The sequence below is a fragment of the Martes martes genome (genome assembly GCF_963455335.1).
Source record: "Martes martes genome assembly, chromosome: 3".
NCBI classification, from domain to species: domain Eukaryota; kingdom Metazoa; phylum Chordata; class Mammalia; order Carnivora; family Mustelidae; genus Martes; species Martes martes.
The window spans coordinates 97,225,089-97,252,918 of record NC_137890.1 but is presented as its reverse complement, the minus strand read 5'-3'; the positions used below and the strand labels follow the sequence as shown (position 1 = coordinate 97,252,918).

The 27,830-nt window shown below is 37.2% G+C and overlaps 1 protein-coding gene across 5 annotated transcripts in view; it reads left to right on the top strand.

Moving 5' to 3' along the window:
• Positions 1–27,830, top strand: part of DPP10 (dipeptidyl peptidase like 10) — a gene marked incomplete at both ends in the record, with an annotated part of 1,360,615 nt that overhangs the window by 1,239,815 nt on the left and 92,970 nt on the right. For all 5 annotated transcript variants that reach the window (XM_080799574.1, XM_080799572.1, XM_080799571.1 and 2 more), the window contains 3 exons: positions 4,889–5,009; positions 16,170–16,324; positions 23,655–23,752. In XM_080799574.1, the coding sequence (XP_080655700.1) occupies positions 4,889–5,009; positions 16,170–16,324; positions 23,655–23,752 (374 nt within the window). The remainder of the gene's footprint in view (positions 1–4,888; positions 5,010–16,169; positions 16,325–23,654; positions 23,753–27,830) is intronic.

Below are 27,830 nucleotides of genomic sequence, written 5' to 3'. Positions count from 1 at the left end.
TGATTACCTATTTTTTATTCCTCTCTCTCACTGTATATCCACCTTCCAACACATACATGCATATTAAAAGACTGGCATATATCCTTCCAGAGTCATAGTCATGCATTCATATGTTTATGTGAATGTATACATTTGTGTATATGCACAATACATATGTAAATATGTATTCCTATAATTTCTTCATGGTTTTATACATATATATGTTTATAATATTTATAAATATTATAAACTGTCCCTGAACCACTATGGCTGCAGCTGACTAGACCATCTGCCAAAGGCAAATGTCCTTAATTCCTAACTAATTAACTAACTCCTTTTTGCAGAAAGTAACTAGAACACTTCTAGCAAACAAGCTGAGACTAGTCTACAAGAGGGTCTGGGAAATGTGAATTTTGGGCTTCTACTGGCCCACATTAGTCAAAGACTGTATAGGGACGGCATGGAGCTGACTACCAACAGACAGTGGCCATGTATATCTGTTAGTGAGATTCCTGCTAGTATAAGTTTGTATTAGCATTGTTATTATTTAGTGCATGAAATTATTTTTTGTTTTGTGTCTTTCATCCCTTGACAATATCTCAGTGAAACTCCTCCATGTCAGTTCATGCACACTACTTTGTTTTCCACAAAGCCTGAATGTTACAACATGATGCAGGTGAATCATAATCCATTCAGGCATTCACGTTGATGGGTTTTCTTTTTGACTCTTCTCTTTGGCCATCATAGACAATGCGGAAATAAGTATCATGCATTAGCATTTTCTGTATGTTGGTGCTTCCCCGGCCCCTTACAAGATGAGGTCCCAGGCTTGGGATTGCTGAGATAGACTGTGTTTTGTTTTCGGCTGCCATATAGCTTTCCCATTTGGGCATACTACTTTGTTTTCATAATCAACATAGGAAAGGACTCCTTTCACTCTATCCCTGCCAGCAATATCTGTTATCTGAGGTAATTTCTTAATGAGCTTCCCTCCCCTACCCCCAGAGAGCAAGTCACAACAGAAAGCAACCCAAATACTACCCCAACTAGACTGGTACAGATCCTCTAACACCATTACAGTGCCTGGGGATTTTTGACTTATTCAGTTTTCTAATATAAAATTATGAAAATCAGTGAAGATGGAATAGCTTTTCAGTAGTATTTCATGAAAAATAGGTCTAATTTCAATTCTTGTTTTATTTTGCTGGGTTTTTTTAAAGCTGTTTAAAAGTTCACAAGAGTCTGCCATTATCAGGCATTGTCTCTGGTTGAACCAGTCGCAGTAGGCTAATTTACATTGTAATTATTCTCAGTTCCAAAATCTTAATGACTTTTAACATCAGATGTTCATTTCTTGTTATGTATCCATTACAAGTTGGCTAGGGATGGGGAGGGGATTTGCTCCACGCCTCTTCACCCAGCAGTCCAGGCTTCTGAGGGATCCACCATCATAAGCATTCCCGATGGTTGTGGCAGTGGGAAGAAAAGGTGAATATTTGGCTGTTATAAACTCCTCCACAGAAGTGACGCTGCTATGTCCAATCACTTGGTAATGACCAGCATCAACTAACACACTGATTAATTTCTTGGAACATTTATTACATGTTTCTTAACTTGTCATGATTCAGCACAAAGTACTTCAGTTGCCTTCCTGTTCCCTTCTGGCAACATCACCAATTTTGAATATTTTTTTAAGTGTATTAAGACCATTGATTTTGAAAAACTGGGTTGTTGGCTTGCTATCTAAATTGAAGAGTAACATGGTCAAATAGCTCTCCATTCCTATTTTTTATACTGTTTCGGTGGCTCATTGAAGGAATTGATTAATGGCATCAAAAATATTATGACATCTTAATCAATAACATTAGGATAAATGGCGTTAGTGTTTGTCATATTTTCAGTATGATTTAAATCTAGTCACTGCCCTCGAGGATTGACATTTGGATCCAGTTTAATTTTATCGAGTGCCCGGTAGTACCTGTGAATATCTGCACTTCTCGTATTGTTAAGCTAGTAGTTAAAGTTTGTGATTATTATTTGAAAGTAGTATAATATTTCAAATTATTATTTGAAAGTAGTAATATTATTTGAAAGTAGTTTGGCTATTTAAAAGAAGTTAGAAGAGGTGCCTGTGGCTCAGTTGGTTAAGTGTCTGCTTTCAGCTCAGGTCATGATCCCAGGGTCCTGGTTATCATGCCCAGTGTAGGGGGAGGTCTCTGCTCAGCAGAGAGTTTGCTTCTCCATCTCCCTCTCTGCTTGTGCTCACTCTCTCTCTCTCTCTCCCTTTTGCTCACTCTCTCTCAAATAAATAAATAAAATCTGTAAAAGAAAAAAAAAAACAGATTAGAAGATTATAAATGTACATTTTCCTGAAGGCAGTCGCTAACTTTTTGTCCTTAGAAAAAAGATCTTGTGGACATTCCTTGGCATTGCAGCTTTCAGCAAATGACATTAAAATTCTGATTCCATATTGCTTGTTCTTTTACATTGAAGCAGATGTCAGTTTCATATGGATTCTGAATATCATCCAATCTGTTCTTCAAATATAAATGTAATTACTGGTCAATGGTTTTGGATAATTTATACATCTGCTGAAATCGTGGAGGTTTTATCAATTGTTTTGACTTAGAGTTTGTTCCTTTCAGAAAGCTGAGGATCTGGAACTATCTTACTTTGGACTAAGTCACCTCTACTCTGAAGAATAGCCACATGTGCTTAGGTAGCATGAGTGTGGATGATCTGAACCATTATTGCTCCCAAGTCCTAAGGAGAAGGTTTGGGTATAAAAAGGGCTTTTGTGAGCCTGTTTCACATACTATTTGTGAAAGGCAAAAGGAGGTAGTGATGTAAAGCTTAAGCTTTAGATGGCTAGAATAAAGTGATTTTTTTTTTCATTATAAGGGACTGTGAAAGTCATTAAGGCTAACTTCCATCTAGTTTTCGGACACCCGAGATAATAGTTTTCAAACTTTCAGCTAAGTAGGACCCACAGGGTTTCAATAATAACCTTATGTCTTATTTCCTATCATCACTTGAAAACTTTCTAAATGAAATGAAAGCAGTAAATATCATTTGTTATCACTTCCCCTCTTTCCACTGTTAGTCCTGCTGCTCCTGGTCCATGTTTTACCAACATAATAATGTAATGCTGGTCGATGGTTTGGGATAATTTACAGTTTGGCTTAAGCTATAGAAATTTTATTTTGATTTAGACTTTGTAGCCTCCATAAAGCTTAGGATTTTGAACCAAATTAGCTGTTTCTAGGCAAAGTCACATGTATTACATGTTCTACGTTCATCATGTCATGTATGCTTCACAGAAGGTGTGAGACTGTAAGGCACGTGTGAGACTTATCCACATTTTATATAGGAGAGGACTGAGATTTAAAAAGGCTCAGAAAATTATCTAAGTCACTTGGATTTTAAATTTGGGCTTCCTCATGATATAGCCCTCTCTTCTGAACACCCTAATGTATCTTTCTTTCTCCCTACCCTCACCCCTCAAAAATTCTTCATCTTATTTTGGCATTCTCACCTGTAATATAAATGACATGCAGTGTTGAAATGACACTTGTATACTTGCCAAGTATACCAGACTCAAAGTAGAATGTCAATGAAATTTTCTGGATGTTAAGATTGCGTTCATCATTTTGCACACAAAGATTTAAAATCTAGGATCTCATAATTAGAGGATTGTATCAGGAGTTCTGGTGTTTGTTCTGTTCCCTATTATGTAATGGTCCTGTAACATGCTGAACAAAGGGCTCTAAGCTGTCTTCTACCTTCCTAGTAGAATGTTTAGTGTGGCTTCCATTAGTTAATATTCTGTTTCCCCAACATGTGGATGAACCATGGTTCTCTGGAGGATTTATTATCCAGAGACCAACAGTTTGGAATTTTTGGTATTAAAAATATTTGAACATGGATTACTGATAATTTTATCCTGAATTCTATTTTGTGTGGACAGACCCTGTTTAATTTCTGTTGTTCCTATTGTGGGGGCTGTTGTTGATGATATTATTTTGGAAGACTTGGTGATGTATTCAAATTAAAACTCTCTCTTGAACCCTGAAGCACATGGCCATTATCACTAGTGTGCTATTTAGGAAAAGAATTGCCAGGGAAGAGTGGTGCATAGCAGGGTGTGTCCTGTTTATCAATTCAAAGGAATTTTGCCATCCTTTTCTTTCATCAGAGTATGTGAGTCAAGCTGGGTGGAAGTAGAAATGTTCTCTAGAGGGGCACCTGTGTGGCTTAGTTGGTTGGGTATCTGCCTTTAGCTCTCGTCATGATCCCAGGATCCTGAGATCGAGCCCTGCATTGGGCTTCTTGCTCAGCGGGGAACCAGCTTCTCCCTCTCCCTCTGCCTGTCCCTCCCCCTGCTTGTGCATGCTGTCTCTCTCTCTCATTCTCTCTCTCTGTCAAATGAATAAATAAAACCTTTAAAAAAAGAGATTATCTAGAGGTTATTTTATTGATGACCAAATCCATTTTTGTAAAAGTGAAAGACCCCAAATTGAGGCTTTTAAGTAGTTGGCTATTACTAAAATGGCATCTATTTTAGTTTTTCAGTCTCTTAAGTATGCAAAGTGTTATCTCAAACCCAAATCAATTTTGTGGTAGAAAAGAGATTAAGTGGATGAAAAATTGTTGTTGAAAATATGGATTTAAATGCTTCAATATTGGTACTGTGTAATTTCTAAATGACAATTTGATATTGATATGATAAGAAAGGAAACTGCCGTTAATAATTGAAAGCAATGCAAATGTATGTATTAAACAAACACAAACTGAAAGCAGGCAAATAAGACAACACTTAGCCCTTCAGCTATTAATCTATAGTATGAAGGTATTTTAAAAAGCTTCCTAATATGTTGCATTTTTTGGTCTTTTATGTTTCTGGATCCAGATTTATATTTTTGAGAATAATATCTACTATCAACCTGATATAAAGAGCAGTTCATTGCGACTGACATCTTCTGGAAAAGAAGGAATTATCTTTAATGGGATTGCTGACTGGTTATATGAAGGTGAGTTGAATAGAGTTAGTTTCAAAAGAACACAAACAACATATTTTTATACAAAATCTGAGAGAAATCTGTTCATTCTATAACAATACTTTTAGCTCCATTTCCTCTTATTTCCACTCAAAATTGCCTTCATGCCTTCATGTCTTTGCATGTGCTTTTATTTTGACTGGTTGTGATTCACATCTACTACATTTGAAGGGTGTGTGTGTGTGTGTGTGTGTGTATACACATATGTACACACACATTTTGTTCAGGCTAGAGAGATTTGATTTTGGTGATGCTTAACTAATGAAAGTGAATAATCATTTTCTGTCACTTTGGAATTAGATGCTGAATTTTTCTGACTATGGGAAAGGAGAAACAAAAATCTTTACTGCTCAAAAAGTGCATGAAAACCACTTGTTTTTAGTCATTCTCATTAAGAACACTCTGTCACTGTTTAAAAGCTATCGCATGGGGAACAAAATAAAACCCTCCTGAAGGGTCATTTGTAATAACTACTGAATCAAGTTTTCATGATAGCTGAGAATATAAAAAGGAAATCAGGTAATGAAAACCTCTGTCCAGTTTGATCATGCACCAGTTGTCAGCTGGGTTAGGGGTACAGATTTCCTCGGGAAGACTCAAGGCTTGAGGTTAATACTTAAGTTTCAGACTCTGCAACTGATCTTGGCAAAATACATCAAGATTTAAAGCAAGTTAGTCATGTTTGATTAGAAATTATAAAGCTAAGAATCATCTAGAAAATAAATTTTATTTCTTGAGCAATATTGGCAAATGCAATCTTCCACATCAGACTCCATATTCTTAAGTCTGTAAGAAAAGTAAATCACCTTTATTCATCCATTCTATCATTAAACAGATATTATTAAAGACTTACGTATGTTCTAAGTATTTGTAAGGGTGCTTATAATATCTATTATAACAGATATAATGTGGATACCTATAATAGATATAATAAGGTACAAAACAAAGTACCTCACATTAAGAGAAACATTTTGCTGGGTGGAGCTATTTTATTAATGAAGAGACACTGTGCCTTTGAGATTTATATGCATATGTGTACATGTATATTTACAATATATTTTTGTATATATGCCAGTATCAAATAATAAATTATTTTAGAGGCCACGGTTAATTCTGAGGAGTAGTAGGAACTACTTTGGAAATATAAAAAATAGTTACACTCTGAATTTTTTAAAAATTCAAACTCACAAAGTGATAAGTAGGGTTCTTTGATTCAGAGTATTGGAAGCTGACTCTGGCTTTCTTATTGCAAAAGTATAAATTTTTAGAGTGTGAGATGGCCCAGTGAATTAAAGAGATAGGTGGAGAACAAACTTGAAACTTGGGTGGTTCCAAGAATCTAGGTAGCAAGAACTAAGTATCTCTGATTTAGAAGAGCTGGGTGAGATGCCCTTCATCTTCAAACTATCGTCGTCACTCTGTGAGACCCTGACGGGTGAAGAAACCATGTCGGTGCAGTGTGGCAAGCAGTTAGATCACAGGAAACACAGGATTCTATGAAAGAACAAAAGAAAGCTAGCCCATTCTGGGGATTTGCAAACATTTTCCTAAAGGAGAAACCCTCTGAGTTGAGCCTGAAAGCTTAAGAAATATAAGAAGAAACTAGGCAGGAAAGAGCCCAAGTATCCATTAAGTGATGAATGGATAAAGAAGACGTGGCATATATATCCAATGGGCTATTACTCATCCATAAAAAAATAACAAATTTTGCCATTTGCAGAGACATGGATGGAGGTAGAGAGTATTATGCTAAGTGAAGTAAGTCAGTCAAGAAAGATAAATACCATATTATTTCACTCATGTGGAATTTAAGAAACAAAACAAATGAGCAAAAAAAAAAAAAAAAGAGAGAGAGAGAGGGAGAGAGAGAAACCAAGAAACAGACTCTTAACTATAGAGAACAATCTTATAGTTACCTGAGGGGAGGTGGGTAGAGGGGTAGAGGGATGTGTTAAATAGGGGACGGGGATTAAGTAGGGCACTTGTGATGAGCACTGGGTGCTGTATTGAAATGTTGAATCAGTATATTGTACACCTGAAACTAATAGTACACTGTATGTTAACCAGCCAGAATTTAAATAAAAACTTTATGAAAGGAAGGAGAAAAACCTAGGTAAGGAAATCTATGCAAGAGTTAAAAGCTTGCAAAAGCATAGCAAAGTTAAATAGCATGGTGTGTGCCTTGGGAACTAAAATCTGCTTGGTATTATTGGGGCATAAAATTTGAGTTAAAGGAGGGCAGCAAATACCAAGGGATAGTGACCCTAAAAATAATCTGGGATTTCAATTATTTTTCCACTAGTAAATGGGGTGACTAATAGAGCTTTTTAAGTAAGGGAGTTGTCAGTATTATATCTTCCATATAAATAGATCATTTTGACTACAGTATAAAACTGGGATTGAATAGCAGAAAGAACCAATGAGAAGCTGGCAGGATTTTTCTGTGTTCTGTTGAAAGATAATGAGCAGGGGTGCCTGGGTGGCTCAGTGGGTTAAGCCTCTGCCTTCGGCTCAGGTCATGATCTCAGGGTCCGGTCCTGGGATCGAACCCCGCATCGGGCTCTCTGCTCAGCAGGGAGCCTGCTTCCTCCTATCTCTGCCTGCCTCTCTCCCTACTTGTGATCTCTCTCTCTGTCAAATAAATAAATAAAATCTTTAAAAAAAAAAGATAATGAGCAATATTAGTAAGGTTAAAGCTGTAAGAAGGAGGGAAGATTAATTTAAAGTTGATGAGGCAGTAAAACAGATAGATTTTAGTGGTTAAATGGATGGGGTGGATGAAAAGAAGTCAATGATTCTTTGGCTTCTGGTTTGGATCACTTGTAAATAGTGGTTGTAGGCACAGTGAGCAAGCATTTATAAGAGTAGTGGGCTTCAGGGAGGGAAGGAATAATTTAGTGGGAACACTGGTGCTTCACAGTGTGCTGGCATGCTACCTTGGGTAACAAAATGTGATCATTAACATGGCAGAACTTTTAAGTTAACTCAATGCAGAATCTAGTGCTTGGACAACTGAACAACATGCCTTGGGCCTCTTTTTTTTTACATAAGGCTTTATATAATTTATGGCATTACATTTTTAAGAAAAATGTCAGAAGAGAAATTAAAGACTATTAACTGACAAATATGGTTATTTTCCTAATTAGAGAATAAAATTCTATATATTATGGAGAGTGAAGACTGACTGTGTTGGGGAATAGGTAGGACATGTAGGACAAAAACTTCTGTAATTACACTGTAGGTTTGACACTTTCCAAAAGAGAAATGGAAAACTTAACAGTTTTGCCATTCAAATTAAACTCAGTCCTTTGGGCTCTTATGTTGTAGGTATCCTAGCAAATTCCAAATGTGTTATGTGATTGAATCCTCATAATGCTAGCATATTTAATCATTTACTGAAGAAACCAAGACTCAGGGAGGACAGGTGATTTGGACGTGGCCTCAAAGCTTACGAGTGCCGAAGATGGCACATGAATGTGTATTTTCAAAGCCAGTATTTCTCCCTGGTCTACTCTACCTGTTAGAATTCAGTGCCTTTCATCATTTCCTAAGGAATGACACATGTTGTGGACCTAAGCTATTAGATTTCACAGGTCTGTTTCCTCAGCCGAAGAATCTGAATCCTATTGACCAAAGACTTACCTCAATTCTTGCTTTATTTCCAAGAGAAGGGACTGTATCAAGGGAATCAGTGTTAAGGTTTGACAGAGGGATTTAGGCCATTCAGATGCCATTGATTTTTCCCTCACCCGTCATCCCCAACCTATGTTTTAGGAGTCCCACATTTACCTTCGTCTCCCACTACCACTGTGCTTTTCCAAGACACCAACAGCTCCCAGATTTTCTCTTTTCCCTTCCGTATACTCACCATAACACAGTGACATCTAAGAATACATATGACCTTCAACAGTATGTGTGCAATACTCTAGTGTGGAGATTTCCTTTTTTGTTGCTTTACAAATATCAATTACAATCTGAATTAGTATGTGTGGGAGATTGAGGAAGGAACATGTAACATTTCCACTTACTTGCTTTAATTGAAATTTGCCTTTTGTAAATATCATAGAAAAAAAGATTAGAGGAGTCACAGAAAAGATAAAGTATTTTTGTGGAACAAATTTGAAGGCATGGCTTAAATTTTTTAGGTTCAGGCCAGTCTGTGAGTGTGGCTGTTGATCCCAGTTCACAGACAACATATGTCGAGGTTTTAAAGTCTTGAAGTGTTATTTTAAAGCCTCTTTGTCCCTTTTTTTAGTATCATTCAATTCCTACAGGAAGAAAAGGCAAATAAAATAAAATGTGGTTTAAAGAGTTGGTGAAGTTCCGAAGAAAAATGAAATAATTATGCTCAAAATGAAACATTTTAAAACATTTTTTAAAAGATTTTATTTATTTATTTGACAGAGATCACAAGTAGGCAGAGAGGCAGGCAGAGAGGAGGGGGGAGAAGCAGGCTCCATGCTGAGCAGAGAGCCCGATGTGGGGCTCGATCCCAGGACCCTGAGATCATGACCCGAGCCAAAGGCAGAGGCTTAACCCACTGAGCCACCCAGGCGCCCCTCAAAATGAAACATTTTAAACACAATTCACACAAAATGCATCTCACGTTATTCATATAAATTGGTGCATTTAACATAATAACTCAACTAAATAAAATATCAGATGAATTCTTTGCTAACAAAGTAAAGTTCACAGCTACCAAGTATACAACTTGGAAAATTTCTATAAAGTACTAAATCTATGCAATAGAAAAAGTGAGTGTCACTGGAGGTTATTTGAACATATAAAATAGTGGAAATAATGTGCCTAAATGATTTATAAATGTGTTTTTAAGGAATTCTTCTGTGATATTCAGTTCAACAGTTATCGAGTAGACACATCTTTCCAGCATTATCTGAGAGCAATAGGAAGAGGAATAGGGTTTCCATGTTTTGGGCATTACTAACTTAGTGGAGTGAAAAACTGTAAACACCTGTTATATAAGGAATCATTTGGAGCATAGTAAATAGAAATATAAATAGAATTACATGTCCACATACCAACTAGAAATATAAGTAGGATTAATTCTAATGGAATGGGGGAATATAGAGTGGCTTCATGGAAGAAATGGTATTTGCATTGAGCTTTAAGAATGAAAGGAATAAAGAAGTTGAGAAACAATTGACAGCATAAACAATATTCTTATCAACAAATGGAGATTGCTAAATTTTTTGGTTATTTATTGAGAAGAATGCAAAAATGGCTATTTTCACTTTTTTTTCTGTCTTCTCTTGGATACAGGAAATCACATTCATGCATTCATTGATTCAGCAATTATTTATTGAGCACTTACTAAATCCCAGTAAAACTGGGCTATGACAGATCAAAGAAAAAGTCAGAGATGCAGCCGTTGAAGCCAGAGAAGATAGAATAATAAAGCTGAATCTCAGGAGGTCAAACAAAGTAAGGATTCCATAGTTACTGTTGGATTTGCTATCAGAAATTGATAAGAGCAAAGTCAGTCAATTTGTGGTACCAGAAGCAAGATTGCAGTGGATAGAGGTATAAATGAGAAGTGAGAAGGTTATGAATATCGACAATTCTTTTAAGAAACTTGACAGTGAGATAAGGAAAATAAAGGGGGAAAATGAACCATAGACCCATCTGGCTGGCAATAGCACACTCGGGAAATCTTATCTGTCTAAATTGATAAACTACAAATGGATAAAATCAGCTTACTTTTCAGAATAGCATGTTAATCTGAACACAATGATTATATATTAGTTTTCTGTAAGTACTTTGTGTTGAGGCTATGTTTTTAAGTGTCTTTGATATAAAACAACATGTGTCGAAAACTCCATCTGTTCTGCAGTGAGATTTTCTAATCATTGTAATAAAGACAAAGAAGAACCAATCCCTCATTGAGATGGAATGGTATGCAATTTGTAGAAATACATTGTTTGTAAATAATATAATTAACACAGGAAGTTTCAATCCATGAGTAAGAGTCCTTATTAGTTGCAATTAAAGAAGTGTGTGCATATCTAAGAGCACTCTTAAGCAGATGCATATTAAAGATTCTTTTATTTATTTCCTTCCCATTTCAGTTAGCTTTATTTTTATACCTGAAGGAAGTCACATAACTCTTTGTGTGTACTACTTTGCTATTTTAGTGTTTTTGTGAGGAACAACTCTAGGCATAGATCACTCTAAAATAAATTGGAGTAGATGATACCTAGTTTCTATTGAATGGTACTCTCAAATCTGGGCCATTCTTATTCTTGGGAAGTACCTGCACACATATATTTCAGCACCTAGGATAGAACCCATTTCTTTAGAAAACCTGAGTGTTGATTTTAGACAGGACAATCTGATTTCTCTGTACCTTCACGGCTCATAAGACTTAAGAGTTTACACTCAGTTGGCAGTTAGCATTTTTTTCCCTCATTGTGTCATGTGGATGACTCCTGTCTCATATGAATTGTAAGTAACTTGTACAAATCAGGGTCAGGATTACAACTGGAAAAAAATGGCACATTCAAAGTAGTATACAAAATTTTATCTACGAAGGGACCACTTGTCAAAGACAAGGGTTATGTAGCAACCTTTGGTTAGTATTGATTTAGCCATATACACCTGAAATGAGATGGGTAAGTGCTCTGTTACTAGAACCTAGAAGGAGGGAATCCCATAGTTTCTCAAGTAATAGAAGAAGTAAGTTTTGGTTGAGGAACATAGCCAGACTCACATGTTTCCAGTGTGTAAAAACCAAGAAAGTAAATACCATGCACTAACTTTATTCTCTTCGTTTGATTTGTCTGGTTTCATATTGGTGACAGCCAACAAAGGCTCAGAGATCATGGGGATGTTACAATTTATTCAGATAAAAACTTTGTGTCCTTGAAAGAACACATGAAGTTCCATCTGCTACTCTTTCTTTTTTTAGGATTTTATTTATTTATTTGACAGAGAGAGATACAGCAAGAGAGGGAACAGAAGCAGAGGGAATGGGAGAGGGAGAAGCAGGCTCCCCACTCAGCAGGGTGCCTGATGTGGGGCTCGATCCCAGGACCTGGATTATGACCTGAGCTGAAGGCAGGTGCTTAATGACTGAGCCACCCAGGTGTCCCTCTGCTACTGTTTTTTTGTAGAGTGATATTAGTCCAGTTTATGTACCAGTCTGAAATTTATAACTACAGTCAGCACTTCTGTTTTCCATATAAGGTTTTGGGGAAAATGTGCCCAAGAAAAGGAATAAGGTTATCATATGGCCTTAACTGGTAATCCTAGCTCCCTCTGAGAACTACTCATTCATTTTTTTCTTTCCTTCTGCCAGCATTTTGACTATATGAGTCATTTATGTGGTGGATCAAACCAAAATTTTATCCCTGCCAAATCTTATTCCTTTTCCTCTTTTTCTTAATTAGGTTGCTACATTTTCAGTTTTCCACTGAAATGGAAATTGGAATGTGGAAATGTAGAATTGGAAAATGAGATCAAGTTGGACAAAGGAGTATTTCTGAATCTGCTGAGTCAGATATAGTCTTCTTTACTCTCTGTTGTATAGTGAAGACACATATTCTTCATAGCAGATGAGCTTAATCATCAGACAACACTGTCAAGTTCCCCTGCCGTCCCCAGTCCTATTGAGTCCCACATGATTGGGGGGAAATTTCAGCTTCCAGTTCAGAGGAAGAGAATTAAGACATTCTTTGGTGGAAGCAACCCCCACTGCCATAGGCATTAGGACTCAGAAACCCATTGATCTCCTTATCATGAAGACAAGAAACAAAATATGTCCAGTAGGGTAATGGTCTGATAGTGATAGAGAATGCTATACTTCTACCCCTTAGTTCCTAGATCTTTGCTTTCTGGCTATGCGAGAGGGACATACGTATGCTCTATGATAACATCCCAACTTCAGGATTGTTTTAGCACCAAGACTGAGATAGAGAAGACTAGTTAACACTTCCGTCAAACCAGGTACATACAGCTAAAAGAAAACAGTGAAATTCATGGTCTGAGCCTATTGCCCTTCTTTCTGCTGTAAAATAGTTCCTGTTTGGTGGTGATGGAGAATGTATTATTGTGGTAATGGATAAACTATTCTGTAATTCCATGAATAGCACAGGCATAGCTATACAGAGCCTATGTCTATCTTGTAATGACAGAATGCTACCCCTTCTTTATGGAATGCTTCCCAGGTAATCTCCCTGCCACCAGGTAGCCAGCTGGTCCTGCTGGGAAATAATGCCATGTCAAGAGTTTAATGACGGCCACTGTCATTGGCGGGTAATGGTGGGAGCCAAAGCAGATTGACATGTGTCCGGTAGTCATATGGTCCATCTGATTATTGAGAGCCTCCTTGGCTGTGGATGTGTTCTGGTGGATATTAAGTAGGATACTGATATCTTCATATTTTTACATTTTTACCCCTCCTGATAAGTCAATGCAGTTATCTTTCCCTAAATTTCCTTGTCACTAATTTTTGTCTTCCCATAAACCTAATCAGGTCTTTTATTAGTTACTGTGCACGAATCAGGGTAGATCTGTGTTCAAGCCAGTTCTCCTTCCACAAGAAGTAGAAAAGTACATATCTTGTTCAAAAGTCTGCCAACGGGAAGGATTTTATGTTTCCTTTAGTCTTTTGATGCCACTCCTCAGTCAGATCGTGGTACAGAGCCTTTCCAATTCCAGAGTCTTCAAGTACATCCTGCAGACCTGCCCATAAACCAGACCTCCATTTATTCCTACCCCTGTCAGTGTGTCTTAGAAAACACATCTTGAGGTTTAGATATGAGCTGAAGAAGAGAGGGTAAAGCAGAGGATGCAATAATCTGGACATTTTACTTACATGTTCTGTCCAGTCCCATATATGCCCCTTCTGTTACAATGGGATATTGCTGTATGTGTTCTGTTTTATGGTCAGTGAACCAGATAAGAATCAGTTCCTGATGGGCAGTTTGGTCTGCATAGCCACTTGGTATCCCATGGTCAGGCTAATTGTTTCTGCAAGAGCCCAGGAGAGAGCTGCTTTTGAAAAGGAGAATATTTATCAGCATGGGAGGAAACGGCTTTCCTCTCAAGCTTGTAATGCCTGTGTTTTGATTGCCATATAATGAGTGTCAGAAGATCCACACAGCATCTCTGTTTACCATGCACCTTTAAAACAAAGGTGGTAGGAAAAGCTGGTCCATGTCCCTGATCTGCTGCAGAGCCCTTTCTTGCACAGGCTCTGCTCAGAACAGGCAACTTTACAGGTTACCTGGGAAGTAGAACAGGGCAACATATGTGAATGTGGTTTAAGTGTTACTCAAAATCAGAAGAGTCTATTCCCCTTTACTTTAGCGTAAGTATAATTCCAACAAACTTTCTTCTACTTTAGAAGAGATACCCTGCTGTATACTATGCTACTAGATCTCTAAACACTCTTCTAGGGATGTAGATTCCTCAACTTTTTGGAATTTATCTTTCACCCTGCCTTAATGCAGAGAATGTCTAACTCCCTGGGAGAGAGGCTGCCTCTGTCAGAAAGGAGACTTGTGTAAATTTTGAAGTTCAGCATCTTCAGCCATAATATTAGACACTTACAGCAACATTCCACTATAAATGTGTTATTTATGAGACTAGTCCAGAAAGCACAGGTATACTGCACATGTTTACCCAAACATCCTTATCCTATGTGCCAGTGTCCTAGGACTTCTCCACCAATATCTCTGTCTTAGCTTTAAAAAACACCTGGAGTGGGTCCCCTAATTTGTGTCATAGCTGTGCCACCCTTACTGTGTTCTCTTGGACCTCTACCTTATCTGCCTGCAGTGGCAGAAGGGAGGGACTCCTTCAGAGTTGCCACGGTGACCTATTTTGTATTCTTGGTTTTGCAGACGTTGTTCCTATTTCAGTTTATCCCTATGGAATCTCCCTGAGGTGTTATATGAACCAAGTGAGCTTCATTTTACAGTTTTTACAGTTGCCACTCTTGTAACAATTAAGTACACAATGAATTACCCTCCCCAAACCTTTCATCTCTATCTGCACTTCATTCTGCATCATCACCAGTGACAGTGGATTACTCCTGATTCCATCCTTTGCTATGGATTATCTATGCTCCAGTTCCCTCCTGGAAAGGTGATTATCACGTCAAAGGTAGGAGAGATACAGATGTATATAAATGTAGATCACCAGCTTAATCTCAAAATCTAATTTTAAAGGTCCTTTTTCTGAGTCTCTTACTGGTATTCATCATGGTATCTGTCAGGGTACAAAGTTGGCACATTCAGTAATCTGAAGATTTATTTACAAAGAGGCCACATTTACAAAGGGAAACCATGAAGGACAGAGCTATAATCTAGACTAGTAGCAACCAAGCTATAGTTACCCCTGTGACCACAGAGATGAGCCATGACAAGATACAACAGGAGAAAATTTCACAGAAGAGACTGCATTGACAGGGGTAGTGACATCATTTAAAATATACAGCTAGACTGAAGTGACATTCCATGGTAGAGCCAAGGGAATATACTCTGACTTCACTCTCCTCCTTCTAATCTCTTGCCGTAGTGAAATAAAGGTCATGCTCTGGAGGGCATGGCGGCCCTTCTGCTGTAGTTCATCCATGTAAATCTTCTGGACCAGAAAGCAGGTATAGGCAAGTGAATAGTGGATCTGGGGTCACAAGAAAGATATCCAATTTCTCATTCTCTTTCTTTACAGCTTAAAATAGTTTCATGAGTGTAGTGGGTATTCAACTTGTTCAATGCTGAGAGTGGGTATTTAACGTGCTTGATGATGGAAATATGATTGAATGCAAATGTGAATGAGTGGTGACATAAATACATTTTGTGCCATATTTCGGTCTTCAGTTACTGTTCTTACTCTTTTTACTCCAGCAGTGCTTTCACTTTCTCTGTCCACATTGCTGACAGCCTATGAAATCCTGACTTCATTGCTTCATTCTTTCCTGCCATTGCATCTGCTTGTTCTGGGACTAAAAGGGGAACCCAGAAATACAGAATTCTCTAAAACGTTGATAAAATCCAACACATTATATAGAAAAAAATGTATATGTGCAATGGAGATTTCAAGGACAGATGTTTGTGGGTCACTGAGCCCACATCTCTACAGTTGGTTTCAAATAACACTCATTTATTCTAGAGGAACTTCTGCATTCTCACATTGCCCACTGGTGGTCACCAGATGGAGAAAGGCTTGCCTTCCTGATGATAAATGATTCGTTGGTGCCTAACATGGTTATCCCTCGATTTACTGGAGCGTTGTATCCCAAAGGAAAGCAGTATCCGTATCCTAAGGTAAGTAACGTGGAAGTACTCGTTTGTTCTCTTTCTCCGCACTAGTGACTTGATTGATACTATCCTTGCTTCATGAACAAGTTGTCTTTGCAGGGGGAAAAAAAAGGAAGCTTTTCATTCCTGGTTGGCAGAGTCATCTTTCAGGACTTGCAGTAGCCTGTCCAGTGTTCCGGTAGGAAGAAGTAGAGACGATTCAGGGCTTCCCAACTGCCACGTTTGCTGCATTTCTTTCTCTTTGATTCCCTCATTCTTTTTTCCCTCGCCTTCCCAGTTGGAAAGAAAATGAGAAAAGATAAGGGACAACACTGATGGCAAGTCACAGGTTTCTCCGAAGTCCATTCTGTGTTAACATTTGTTTTGTTCTGGTTGTTACTGGCCTTATAAGGAAAGAAGTCGTCCCACGGTCAAATAAGTTGAAATTTCTTAGTTAATAATAAAGCCCAACTTCTTGCAGATGCTTTCTTAGAGCACTTAATATACTATATGTTAATGTGCATTATAAATGTCCCATAGAAAACTGACTAAGCATAAAGCATCCCCAGTAAGGAATAGACTAAGCATAAAGAATTTATTAGTATTTGTAGTAACATCAGTTATTATTTTGTCAGAGCATATTCTGGAACATACTTTAGAACATGATGGGGTAGAGCCACAGCCAGGCGTAGCTAAGATAGATGGAATTGTTTTATTGAGTCAGGCAAACATGGAACTCTTGCCCAGCGAGCAAAACTATTTTCAAATAAGGGAGCAGGTTGCAAAAACATCTGGAATGTAACTGTTGTGGGTTTTTTTTTTCCTATTGCGTGAAATTTTTGATAACTTAAGGTCTCTTTTTTAAAAAAAATACATTTCCCCTGTGTTTACATTACAAAGAAAAAGACTCATGAATGAGGCTTCTGTGCATTAATCATGTAAAGATGTTATAGGAAACTTTTTTACACATTTCAGCTCTTAATTAGGGAAGAGGTGGCTGCTGATTCAATGTAGAAACTATGTTTTTAAGAGATTTTATTCTTTATTTGAGAGAGAGAGCAAGAGAGCGAGGGAGAGCATGGACAGAAGGGAGGGGCCAAGGGAGGGGAAGAAATAGACTCCCCGCTGATCAGGGAGCCTGCCAAAGGATCCTGGGATCATGACCTGAGCCAAAGGCAGATGCTTAACTGGCTGGACTGAGCCACCCAGAGGGCCCTCAGAAGCTACTTTTAAGCCATTCCTGAGTGAGTTGTACTTTGTTTCCCAAGCACAAGCATGACAGGTTTTATACCTTAATGTAACTTGTTCATTACATTAATTAGACAAATTACCCATCACATAGATTATTCTATGAAAGCATGGTTAGGGTAGGCATGACTTTTCTTATTTTCCTGTCATCCACCAGACTCAAGTATTTAAATAGAAAAGGAAGCCAGGGAGGGAGGAAGGAAGAAAGACAGCCTTGGATCTAGAGAGTCGGGGATAAGAAGAGAGTTTTCTCAGTGAGATTCTGCACCGTCTTGTTTGTTGTTAGGTTTTTTTCCCCTCTCCATCCCATCCTCCTTCCATAGACTGTGGTATTAAACAGCTGGCTTACAGCTTAGAAGGACAACAAGGCTGAGAGGAATCTGATTCTCTGATTTTGAAATATTATTTTTTGTGTCTTTTCTGGTTATAAATTAGAGGGCACATACACTCAGGGCTCTTCAGGAGAAAATGGCAACTTGACCTAACAACAGCAACAAAAAACCATAGTCATCAGGAGATTTGTTTACTGTACTTCAGGTACATGACTTACTTCTCTAGTTTAGATTTGGTCATGTTTGATGAGTGACAGTTTGTTCCTCTGTAGTGTACCTGCACCCCCCCCCCCCCGAGAATGACTGAAAAGACTTCTCAAATGTATTAATTCTCACATCATTTGATTTACGTATGATAATGAAGGTTCACCTGACAGTTTAAATACAGAACAAAGTGGCGTATTGTGAGAAGCATATGTGATCAGGCACGATATTCACACATGACTGTTTGGTTTTCTCACTGCACAAAGGGAATAAAATCAGCCCCAGGGAAGGAACAACATTTTGTAATTCATTTCCCAAGAGGAGTGGGGATCTTAGGACTCACAACATAAGACCAAATGCCATGGGTGCGTTTTCAAATTGCCTTCTCAGTTAGGGGCTGCTGGTGCTTGAACTTGGACACTCCTTGAGCCTCTTAACTTTAACAGACTGAGGCAAACAAATAGACAAACAGAAATGTCTGAGAAAATTTACTTTGGAGGATCCTGGGTTGAGAAACCTAGACACTTCGTTATTAGTAAGTTATTATTTTATTAATTATTTAAGTTTCTTAATAGTAAAGCTAGCCATAAAATAACAATATTTGCTATTGCCTAAATCAGGTGTGCTAGCAATATTCTTCATATTTTCAGAGAGACTTTTCACTTTTTTTTCCCCTTATTTGGACCTCTTCACAATTTCCTCTATTTACGGATAGACAGACCAAGCTCTCTAAAAGGCTAAGTGCTTTTATAAAAGTCACAGTTATTTTGAGAACAGGGAAATAACTCAGATTTATTGATTCTGTCCCACTCTGTAGAACTACCAGAGGTTAACTTGTATCTCCAAAAACATAGCTGGAATCAAAATTATCTTCTTGGAAAGCTAACAAATATATCTGGAGCTCTGTTTGCTCCATTTACTCCTAATGACTTACCTATGTATGTAGTGGGATATACATAGGATTCTTAGACAGCCTCACTCTTAGAAAGAGAGAGAGAGAGGGGGATTTGTAATACAAGGTGAAAGTCCTGAATGTGTGTTAATAACTACCATTGAGGAGTATTAAGGATAAAGAATAGATAGCTATTCCTGGTGCCAAGCCAAGAGAAAGAATCTTAAGTCCTCAGAAGGTTTTTAGTAGGAAATCCCTGCCTAGGTACTTAAGACAACAGGACTCAAAAAAGCAATATCTGGGCTTGATCCTTGTTCTCAAGTTTCAGTATCATTTTGGGTATATTACTGGAACTTTGAAAAGTCTTATTATTTTCTGGTTTACAACAAAACGTTTGCTAGGTCTTCCACCAACAACTGTATTATTTTAATTTGCTCTTACTTTTGTAATAAACTTCCAAAAAGTAGTACTTTGACATTGAAGTAATTCATAGAGTTCACACTAAACTGTGCTTCAAATTAAACTAGATTAAAATGAGTGCAGCAAATACTCAATGTGGTCAGATTTACTAATGAAATACTTACACTAAACAAATATATTTGTATTTTACTTAATTCAGCATGATTCAGAACTCATAAAATACCCTATCATTAGCAATTCAGCACAAAAGAGATGCACAGTTCTATCTCAGTAACCTCAGGTTAATCTTCTTAATTAAAGCATTATCTCGTTTAATGACAATTTAGTTGCCAGTAAAATAAGGTTAATTATTATTGAGGCTTGTGTTTCAGAATCATAGAGGAAGGATTCTGTAGATATGCAGTCTTTCTGGTAAATGTGACTGTAAAAAGCAAATAGATGAACTCTTCTAATTTGCAAACTATTGAAATGATCCAAATATTAAAAAAGGTACAAATGAACTTGAAATGTGCACTTAATTTCAAAACTCCATGGAGAGATAAAAATCTAATTGAGATTATAGAATGCTGGACAGCTGAATTTTAGAAACAGCCTGATGTGGTTTTTTTGCCTAAAATTGGCCACATGTGTACACAACTTTTACAATTTGTTTCCATGTAAAAGCTAACTGGGGTATCAGTAATCCTTAACAGGTATATGCATACATAAACAAATAAGCTTTAAAAACAAAACAAAACAAACAAACGAACAAAAAAAAACCCTGCTTTATGATTTGGTAATAACCATATATGTCTTTGACAAAGGATGTCATAAAATTATTAATCATTGATAAGAACTGACAGAAACATCAAATTTAATTAAATTTCTCTTTTTCTTAATGAGCTTATTGAAGGATTTTAAAAATTAGCAGAATTTTTTACCAAGTAGAGAAGTCAGTGTTTTAATTACTATCTTTCTAAATCACTACTATATACTAGTTTAGACATTTTTTTAAAATTTAAGACTTTCATAGAAAATCTTTTTGTTAGTCCACATAACAAAATTATGAGATATTTATAGCTACAGAAAGGAAACCTACTTTGGCTCAAAACTTCTGACTTATGACATATTCTCAGTGAAGTATTATCTCATTTTTGATAATCTAATAAAATAATACTTGAGGATACTTAACATCTTGCTCATGGTCTGTATTTAGTAAATAGCAGTCAAAATGTAAACCCAGGTTTCTCTGACTCATGGGTTAAGCTAAACCGGTTCTCACAATGTGGTACTTTTACCAGAATGATCAGCCTTATCTGGGAAACTATAGAAATGAGATTTTCATGCCCCATGACATGAGAAATGCTGGTTAAAATCTTGTTAAACAAGCCCTCCAGTCCTCTGGGTAATTTTTTCCCCCTCTTTTCAAAAGATATTTATTTATTTTAGAGATAGAAAGAGAGTGTGAGTGGAGGGAGGATCATAGGGAGAGGGGCAACCAGACCCCTAACTGAGTGCAGAGCCTGATGTGGGGCTCAATCCCAGGACCCTGAGATCCTGACCTGAGTCAAAATCAAGTCAGATGCTTAGCTGACTGCACCAGCCGGGGACTCTTTGGGTCTGCATCTTTCTGATGCAGGCTAACGCCTCTGATAACCACTGAGCTGTAATATATATCATTGTGTACATGCATGCATATGATAACATATGTTATTGGACATATATGCATTACTCTATGTACTAGTAATAATACATATTACTGGAAAAGTATGTATCAGAGTCTTATCAAATTTACATACAAATTATAGTTATCTGAGAGTCTTGTTAAAATAAAGAATCCTAGGCCCACACCTGGAGATTTTTGAGTTGGCGGGGGCCCCAGAATTTGTTTCTAAGATTCTGGGTGTTGCTGATGAATGCCACTGGTCAAAGATCAACACTTTGAATGGCACTACTAAATATTATGTCCCAGCTCTGATTTTTAATAAACCTGATCAAACTTGAGAAATGGTTAGATTAAAAAATATGGATAAGGCCAATATTTTCAGGGAGGCTCATGGCAATTAAACTGAAACGGGAGTGACGTGAAAAGGAGCTCCTGTGTGTGGTAGAAGGCTAAATTGCCCAAGACAAATGTGCCCAGGCACTTGAGGGGTTTAGAACAGTGAAAAGCTTTATAAAATCTGACATGAAAGCCTTCTCTGTGAGGCAGGATCATAGCTTATCTTCCAGGAATCCCTTCATTATATGAACCATTTCCATAATCTCTCTTCATAGCATAGTGTTTCTGTAGCGAAGGACCTTACTGACTCCTTTCTTTGGCTCAAAACTTCTGAATTGTGTATGATGCACCCTCAAAGATATGCCAGTCATTTTTGTTTACACCAAGCACTAATGATGTACAATATGTTGACCAGATGAATTTAAATAAAAAAGAAAAAAAAAAGAAAAGACTATTTTTTTAGAGCATCTGAAGGTTCACAACAAGTCTGACAGGTAGAGAGAATTCACATGTACCCCCTGCACACATAGATGTGCAGAGTCTCCCCATCATCAGCACCACTCCCTGCAGCAGCACGTTTGTTACAACTGATGAAGCTATGCGTCATAATCCCCCAAAGTCCACACTTGACATTACAGTTCACTGTGTTTGTTGTACGTCCCACAGGTTTGGACAAATATATGATGACACGTATCCATCGTTGTGGGATCACACAGTGGGATGATCCCTGAACATCCTCTGGGATCCATTCATTCATCCTTCTGCCTTCCCCTCTGTACTAGTTGTATTTACTAGCCTAACAACACAGTCCTTGAGGAGCTGTTATGGACTACTGGTGGAATGTGTTATGTTGCTTCTGGTCCTCTTCAGCTTTGGGTTTTGTCAATGCCAATTACTTGAATGTGGATTTTTCTTTCTCATCTTTAAATCACTTTTAAAAAAATCACTTTTGTAATTACCCTTGGATTTTTGTCCATCTTCTAACTCAACCCACTTTTAATGGCCTCTTTCTTCATACATCTTGTATAGTCTTCTCCTAAAACATCCGCTGCTCCACGATGACACATCAGCACTTTGTTTAGGAACACAACGCCCCACAAGCAGTCACCTGATTCTCTACATTATTTATTCATGCTAACATTCTCTTATTTGTTCATTCAAACTGCTTGAGATATATTGGTAAAAGGTGACTGTTGTGCTGTTGTGCCCCCTACAAGTTCACAGTATATTTAGAAAAACTTTGGAGGCCGTTGCCTGGGAATGAACTGAAGCTAAGCACAGCTTAGCTTCTCCACTGTCATCTGGAAAATGGTTATAATTATTCTTAGGACAGAAGTAAGGATATTTAGTAAGATTATTCATGCAGTGCCTTTACTACACACTATGAGCCAGAAACATACTAATGCTCTAGGCTAGTTATTACCGATTCTTGTCCCTGTCTTTCTACTCATCTAACTATGTACTTAGTGAGGGGAGACTGCTCTGTGGCCCACCACCTCCCAAGGGGCACTTACACCTCATCTGGTATTTACTAAAGCTTAGAAGGGAACCGGAGGGAAGGGAAGGAGATATAAGATAATAATGGGGGAGAGGCAAACCATAGGAGACTCTCAACTATAGAGAACAAACTGAGGGCTGCTGGAGGGGAAGGGGGCATCAGGTAGTTGGGTGATGGGCATTAAGGAGGGCATGTGATATAATGAGCACTGGATGTTACATGTAACTGATGAATCACTGAATTCTACCTCTGAATCTGAAAAACAAACAAACAAACAAAAAACCCTAGGAATGTTTAATGCATTGGAATGGATTAGGTATTAGGGAATTTTAAGCATGTGTCACCCATATTGGCAAATCTTTTTCTTCTTTAACTTCTTCTTCTTATTATTTATTTATTTATTTATTTTTAATTAGCCAGCTTTTCTCATTGTATTTCTTATCCTATAATGTGAGTAGCAGCTTGTTCTACTAGTTGCTTTGTTAAGCCAGCCCTCCTGGTGTCATTCTAGGGAAAGAACACAGAAGCACTGCCTAATGAATAAACTCATCATGATTTTCCATCACCTTTAATTGTCTGACTAAAATGCTTGAGAAACAGCAATCTACAAAAACAATTGAAGGCAATCAGGTTGTTGAATTTAAAATCATTTCTACTTCAGAGAAATTAAAGTTTTTCCCTGTTCTAATGTAAAATTATAAAGGAATCACACCACATTTTCTTTTTTCTCAATATATTCTAATGCTTAATATATTTGTATTACAATCTTCATTTTCTCAAAGGCAGGTCAAATGAACCCAACCGTCAAATTATATGTTGTAAACCTATATGGACCAACTCATACTTTGGAACTCATGCCTCCTGACAGCTTTAAATCAAGGTACGCGATTTCCATTTTACTTTTACTTAGAAATAGTTATTTTAACTTCAATTATCATTTTGTTGCAATTTAGAGAGATGTGATCAGCTCAGCAAATCCACTTGAAAATAAATCTGAGGTTGTCCCATTAGTGCAGGAATGAACTCATTCTGGGTTTCTTGTTGTTCCCAGGGAGCATTTAAAGTTTCAAGGTGATTACCAGCACTAGAAAATGACTAAATTGTAGTGATATTGAGAATTAGACTTTTTGCAGGAGACGTGACAAGGAGATGGGGGCAAAGGATAATTTTCCATTGAATGTTCTTCCTGAGAATAGTTACTCCATTTTTTTTTTTTTAAATGGTCCTCTTTAAAAGAGTACAATTTTCTTAGAGTTTGTGTAGGTTTTCCAGCAGAAATTCTCCCCATAGCTTGGGAGTGATTCCCTAGCTTTCTTCTCCAGGTAGGATAATGTAGTAAGATGTGGTTTCAAAATATCCTACATAAGAAGCCTACTTATCTAAGAAATATGAATGGAGAGAAAAAAAAAACACATTTAGTATGTCATAGCATAATTTTAGTATTAGTAAAATCTCCAGTAGCAGACAATGGATCAAATAACCATGTGGATTTTAAAATTCAGAGTGATCTGAAACTTCAGGGGTATTCTGTCAATTAGTGCAACCCTTTGAAACTTTACAACTGTCCTGGTGATGGAATATGTAGCTGATTTAGGAAAATACTTTCAACTATTGAGTGATATGGGGCTAAGCTCAAACTTTGTTTTGATGCCATCAACCATCAGTGCTGGGGGACTGATTCAAATATAAATTCCACTCAAATGTTCAGTGATGTATTTGGGAAAATTCCATCACAGTTGCAGATTTTCACAGACAGTGGAGTCTGCAGTGTGTGGAAATTTTCTCTACTTGTAAAGTTATTAAAAATTTATGGACTGCTTACACTGGAAGGTCGCCCATAACCACCTAAAACAATCTGTTCTATTATTGAGGGAAAAGATGAGGCCCAGAGAGAAAATAGAACCCCAAGATTAGTTGGTAACAGAGGTAGGAAATATGGTAAAGCCTGTTTCAAGTTATAGACCATTTCGTGCAGGTCATGATGGAAGACCTTCAGGGCTGTTGGAATTGACATTTAGAATGCAGTAGAGTTGACCAAATCAAATAGGAACTCTATACTGAACTCAGTCTACCAGCCATGAAAGAATTAGTCACAAATGAAGCAATTATGGAAGCCATTAGTATTTTATGTGGTCCTGAGCTCTTATCTTTTTCTGATTCATTTAATGCTCTGAATTAATAGGAAAAGGGCACTAGCCTGGAGTGTTTGAGTCACAACTCTGCCACCATTTCATTACATGAGCTTGGACAAGTCACTCTACTTCTCTCTGGTCTGAATAACCTCATTTTAAAGTATTAATTTTTTGTTTTTCTCAGTCTTTTGAAACCTTTGAAATAGAAATCAACTTTACAATATCCAGCTTCTTTTTAAGAAAAGGTGGTGATTCTGGACCTTGATGTTATAACCCAAGAGGTTGCTAGTAGGTTCACCAGAAGGGATACAGTACTGTCACCAAACACAAAAATTCTTGAAGACAGAACCAGTTGTTCTTTATTGGGTTATTAGTTAAGTATACATCTGTAATATTCAAAGTACAATATGATAAAATTAGTCATCCATGGCAAAAAGGTATCATATATCCTTAGATATAAATCAAATACACAGAATAAAATATGAGATCCCACTAAGAATGAGGAAGAATCTTGTAAAGAAAAATCTCTTAAGTGTAATTCAAGTATGTTGGTTTTGTGATAAACTTGGTCTGCAGTTTGGGGAAAGTCAGTAATACCTTATCTATACAATGCATCGAACAATTTTGCTTTTTCTCCCTCAGGGTCTTATGTAAGTGCCACCTACGGCATGTGAAATATACCAAAATGTATGATTTTTGCTGAAAAACTCAAGATCAAGGTTTACTTCAAAATTGATAATTTTAAATATCACCCCAGCTCAGTTTTACAGAAATGTATTTCCTTACTCATCTTTTTCTGGTAGGAAGTTTCAGTCCAATTCACAGAAGAGTAATAAATGAATTTTAGATCATCCACATTTAGTCACTCTGACCATAGGTGTTACTTAGGTGGGCTCAGAAACACACAAACAAATGAAATAGATATATCCATGGTGCGAATCAAAGAAAGTTGCATTCATCTGACTGCACATAAGATGGAAACCAAACTTATTTTTTCATTGGTTTTGCTTTAGGATTATGAACATCTCTAATATTTAATACATAGTACATAGCCATATAGAAATTAGCTAGGAAACTGTTGTGCTCTCCTAGTTAGAGATCTAAAAGAGCATGTCATTTTTCATAATTTAGTGGTCAGGGTCCTAGAAATTAAACAGATGACCCAGTCAAGAATGGTAAGTGAAATGCAGTTAGTTGAGGGCCTATTAACAAAAATGTGAGCAGAATTAAGGGGAAACTCACAAAGGATGAGAAAGCAACTCTGAGTCTGCAATAGGGAAAAACTGTGGCTGTCTCAGGACTGAAAGAATGAGGTCCAGGCTCAGTTATGAATACTGAAGATGCCTGTAGCTGAACATGATGGACAAGGAGGAGCTGTCCACAGACCGAGCAATTCAGTCATTGCCAAACCACACCCGAGTAGAAAGTGGGTCCTGGGAATTAATACCCTGAACTCATTCTCCTCCCAAACTTGAAAGTTCCTGCAGAGGCCTTCCACTGGCAAGGCAGCCTCACTGTAGAGGCTGCAGGTGGAGAACTGGAGAATGGACCTGGCAAATGAAGAATATTCCATATAAATAATTTAAGAATAATATTTGCCATAAGAAGTTTATTATACTTTATGCATGTGTTGGTGATGACCAAACGAGGACACAGTGATTTTTCTAAAACCACATGAGAAAGTGTTCTATATCTGTCTGGTGCTGTTTCTATCTCTGTATCTTCTTCTGTGTGTGTGTGTGTGTTTCGGTCTATTTCTATACAAACACACAAACACACTCATACACAAATCTACATACACATATCTATGATTTATCTTATTAATGCATGTGCTTCTACAAACCTGCCGTATTTTTCTCATGAGCACTTCACTAAGTTGCATTAGCGTCCTTTGGACCTGGAGTTTTCCATGGTAACTAACACCTGTTTCCCTCTCTAACTTATTTGCCTTTTTCTCCTAATTTACGCTACCATGTTATTCTTAAATCTTCCTAAGCTAACTCAGATTCTTTTTTGTATTTTAAAAATTTTAGATATAAAATGCATAAGTTAAATTTTTGGTACCAGTATTAGTAGCACTATTCTCATATTAGTGACAGAACTCCTACAAATTCCAAGAAATACAGATCATTTTTTATTTTTTCAAGTGTATAAGCATAAACATGCATTAATTAATTTATTAGTAACATACTTTCCTCCATGCCCTATTAAGACCATCAAAAGCTCTGGAGAGGGTGGTGGGATTATGGACACTGGGGAGGGTATGTGCTATGGTGAGTGCTGTGAAGTGTGTAAACCTGGCGATTCACAGACCTGTACCCCTGGGGCTAAAAATACATTATATGTTTATAAAAAATTTAAAAAATTAAAAAAAAAGACCATCAAATGCCCTCTCTTTTTGGAGTTCGTGTTGGGTTCATAGCTACCCATATCATTTGATGTTCTTTTTAAACTCTCAATAACAGTATACCCAAATAATCAATTCATTCTGTAATAATTTACTTGTTTACTTTTTTTATACATTATCTAAGCATCTGTATTTTATATTATCTTTAGATATGCATATGGCAATTAATAATGAATCATATTCTGTTACTTTGTGCAGTTATAAACCTTATCTTTTTTTTTCTTTTTGGGACTTCCTTTTTTCCCACTAAACTTGAACTTCATCTCTTATCCTCTCATAATATCACCCTTGTGGCAGTAATAATTATTAAATGTGTATGCACATACCTAAATAGGGAGGAAGATTTATAAGATAAATAGAAAGATGGTCTTTTATGGCTTGAGGTACCTTATAAACTGTATTCTTTGACTCCCACTCCA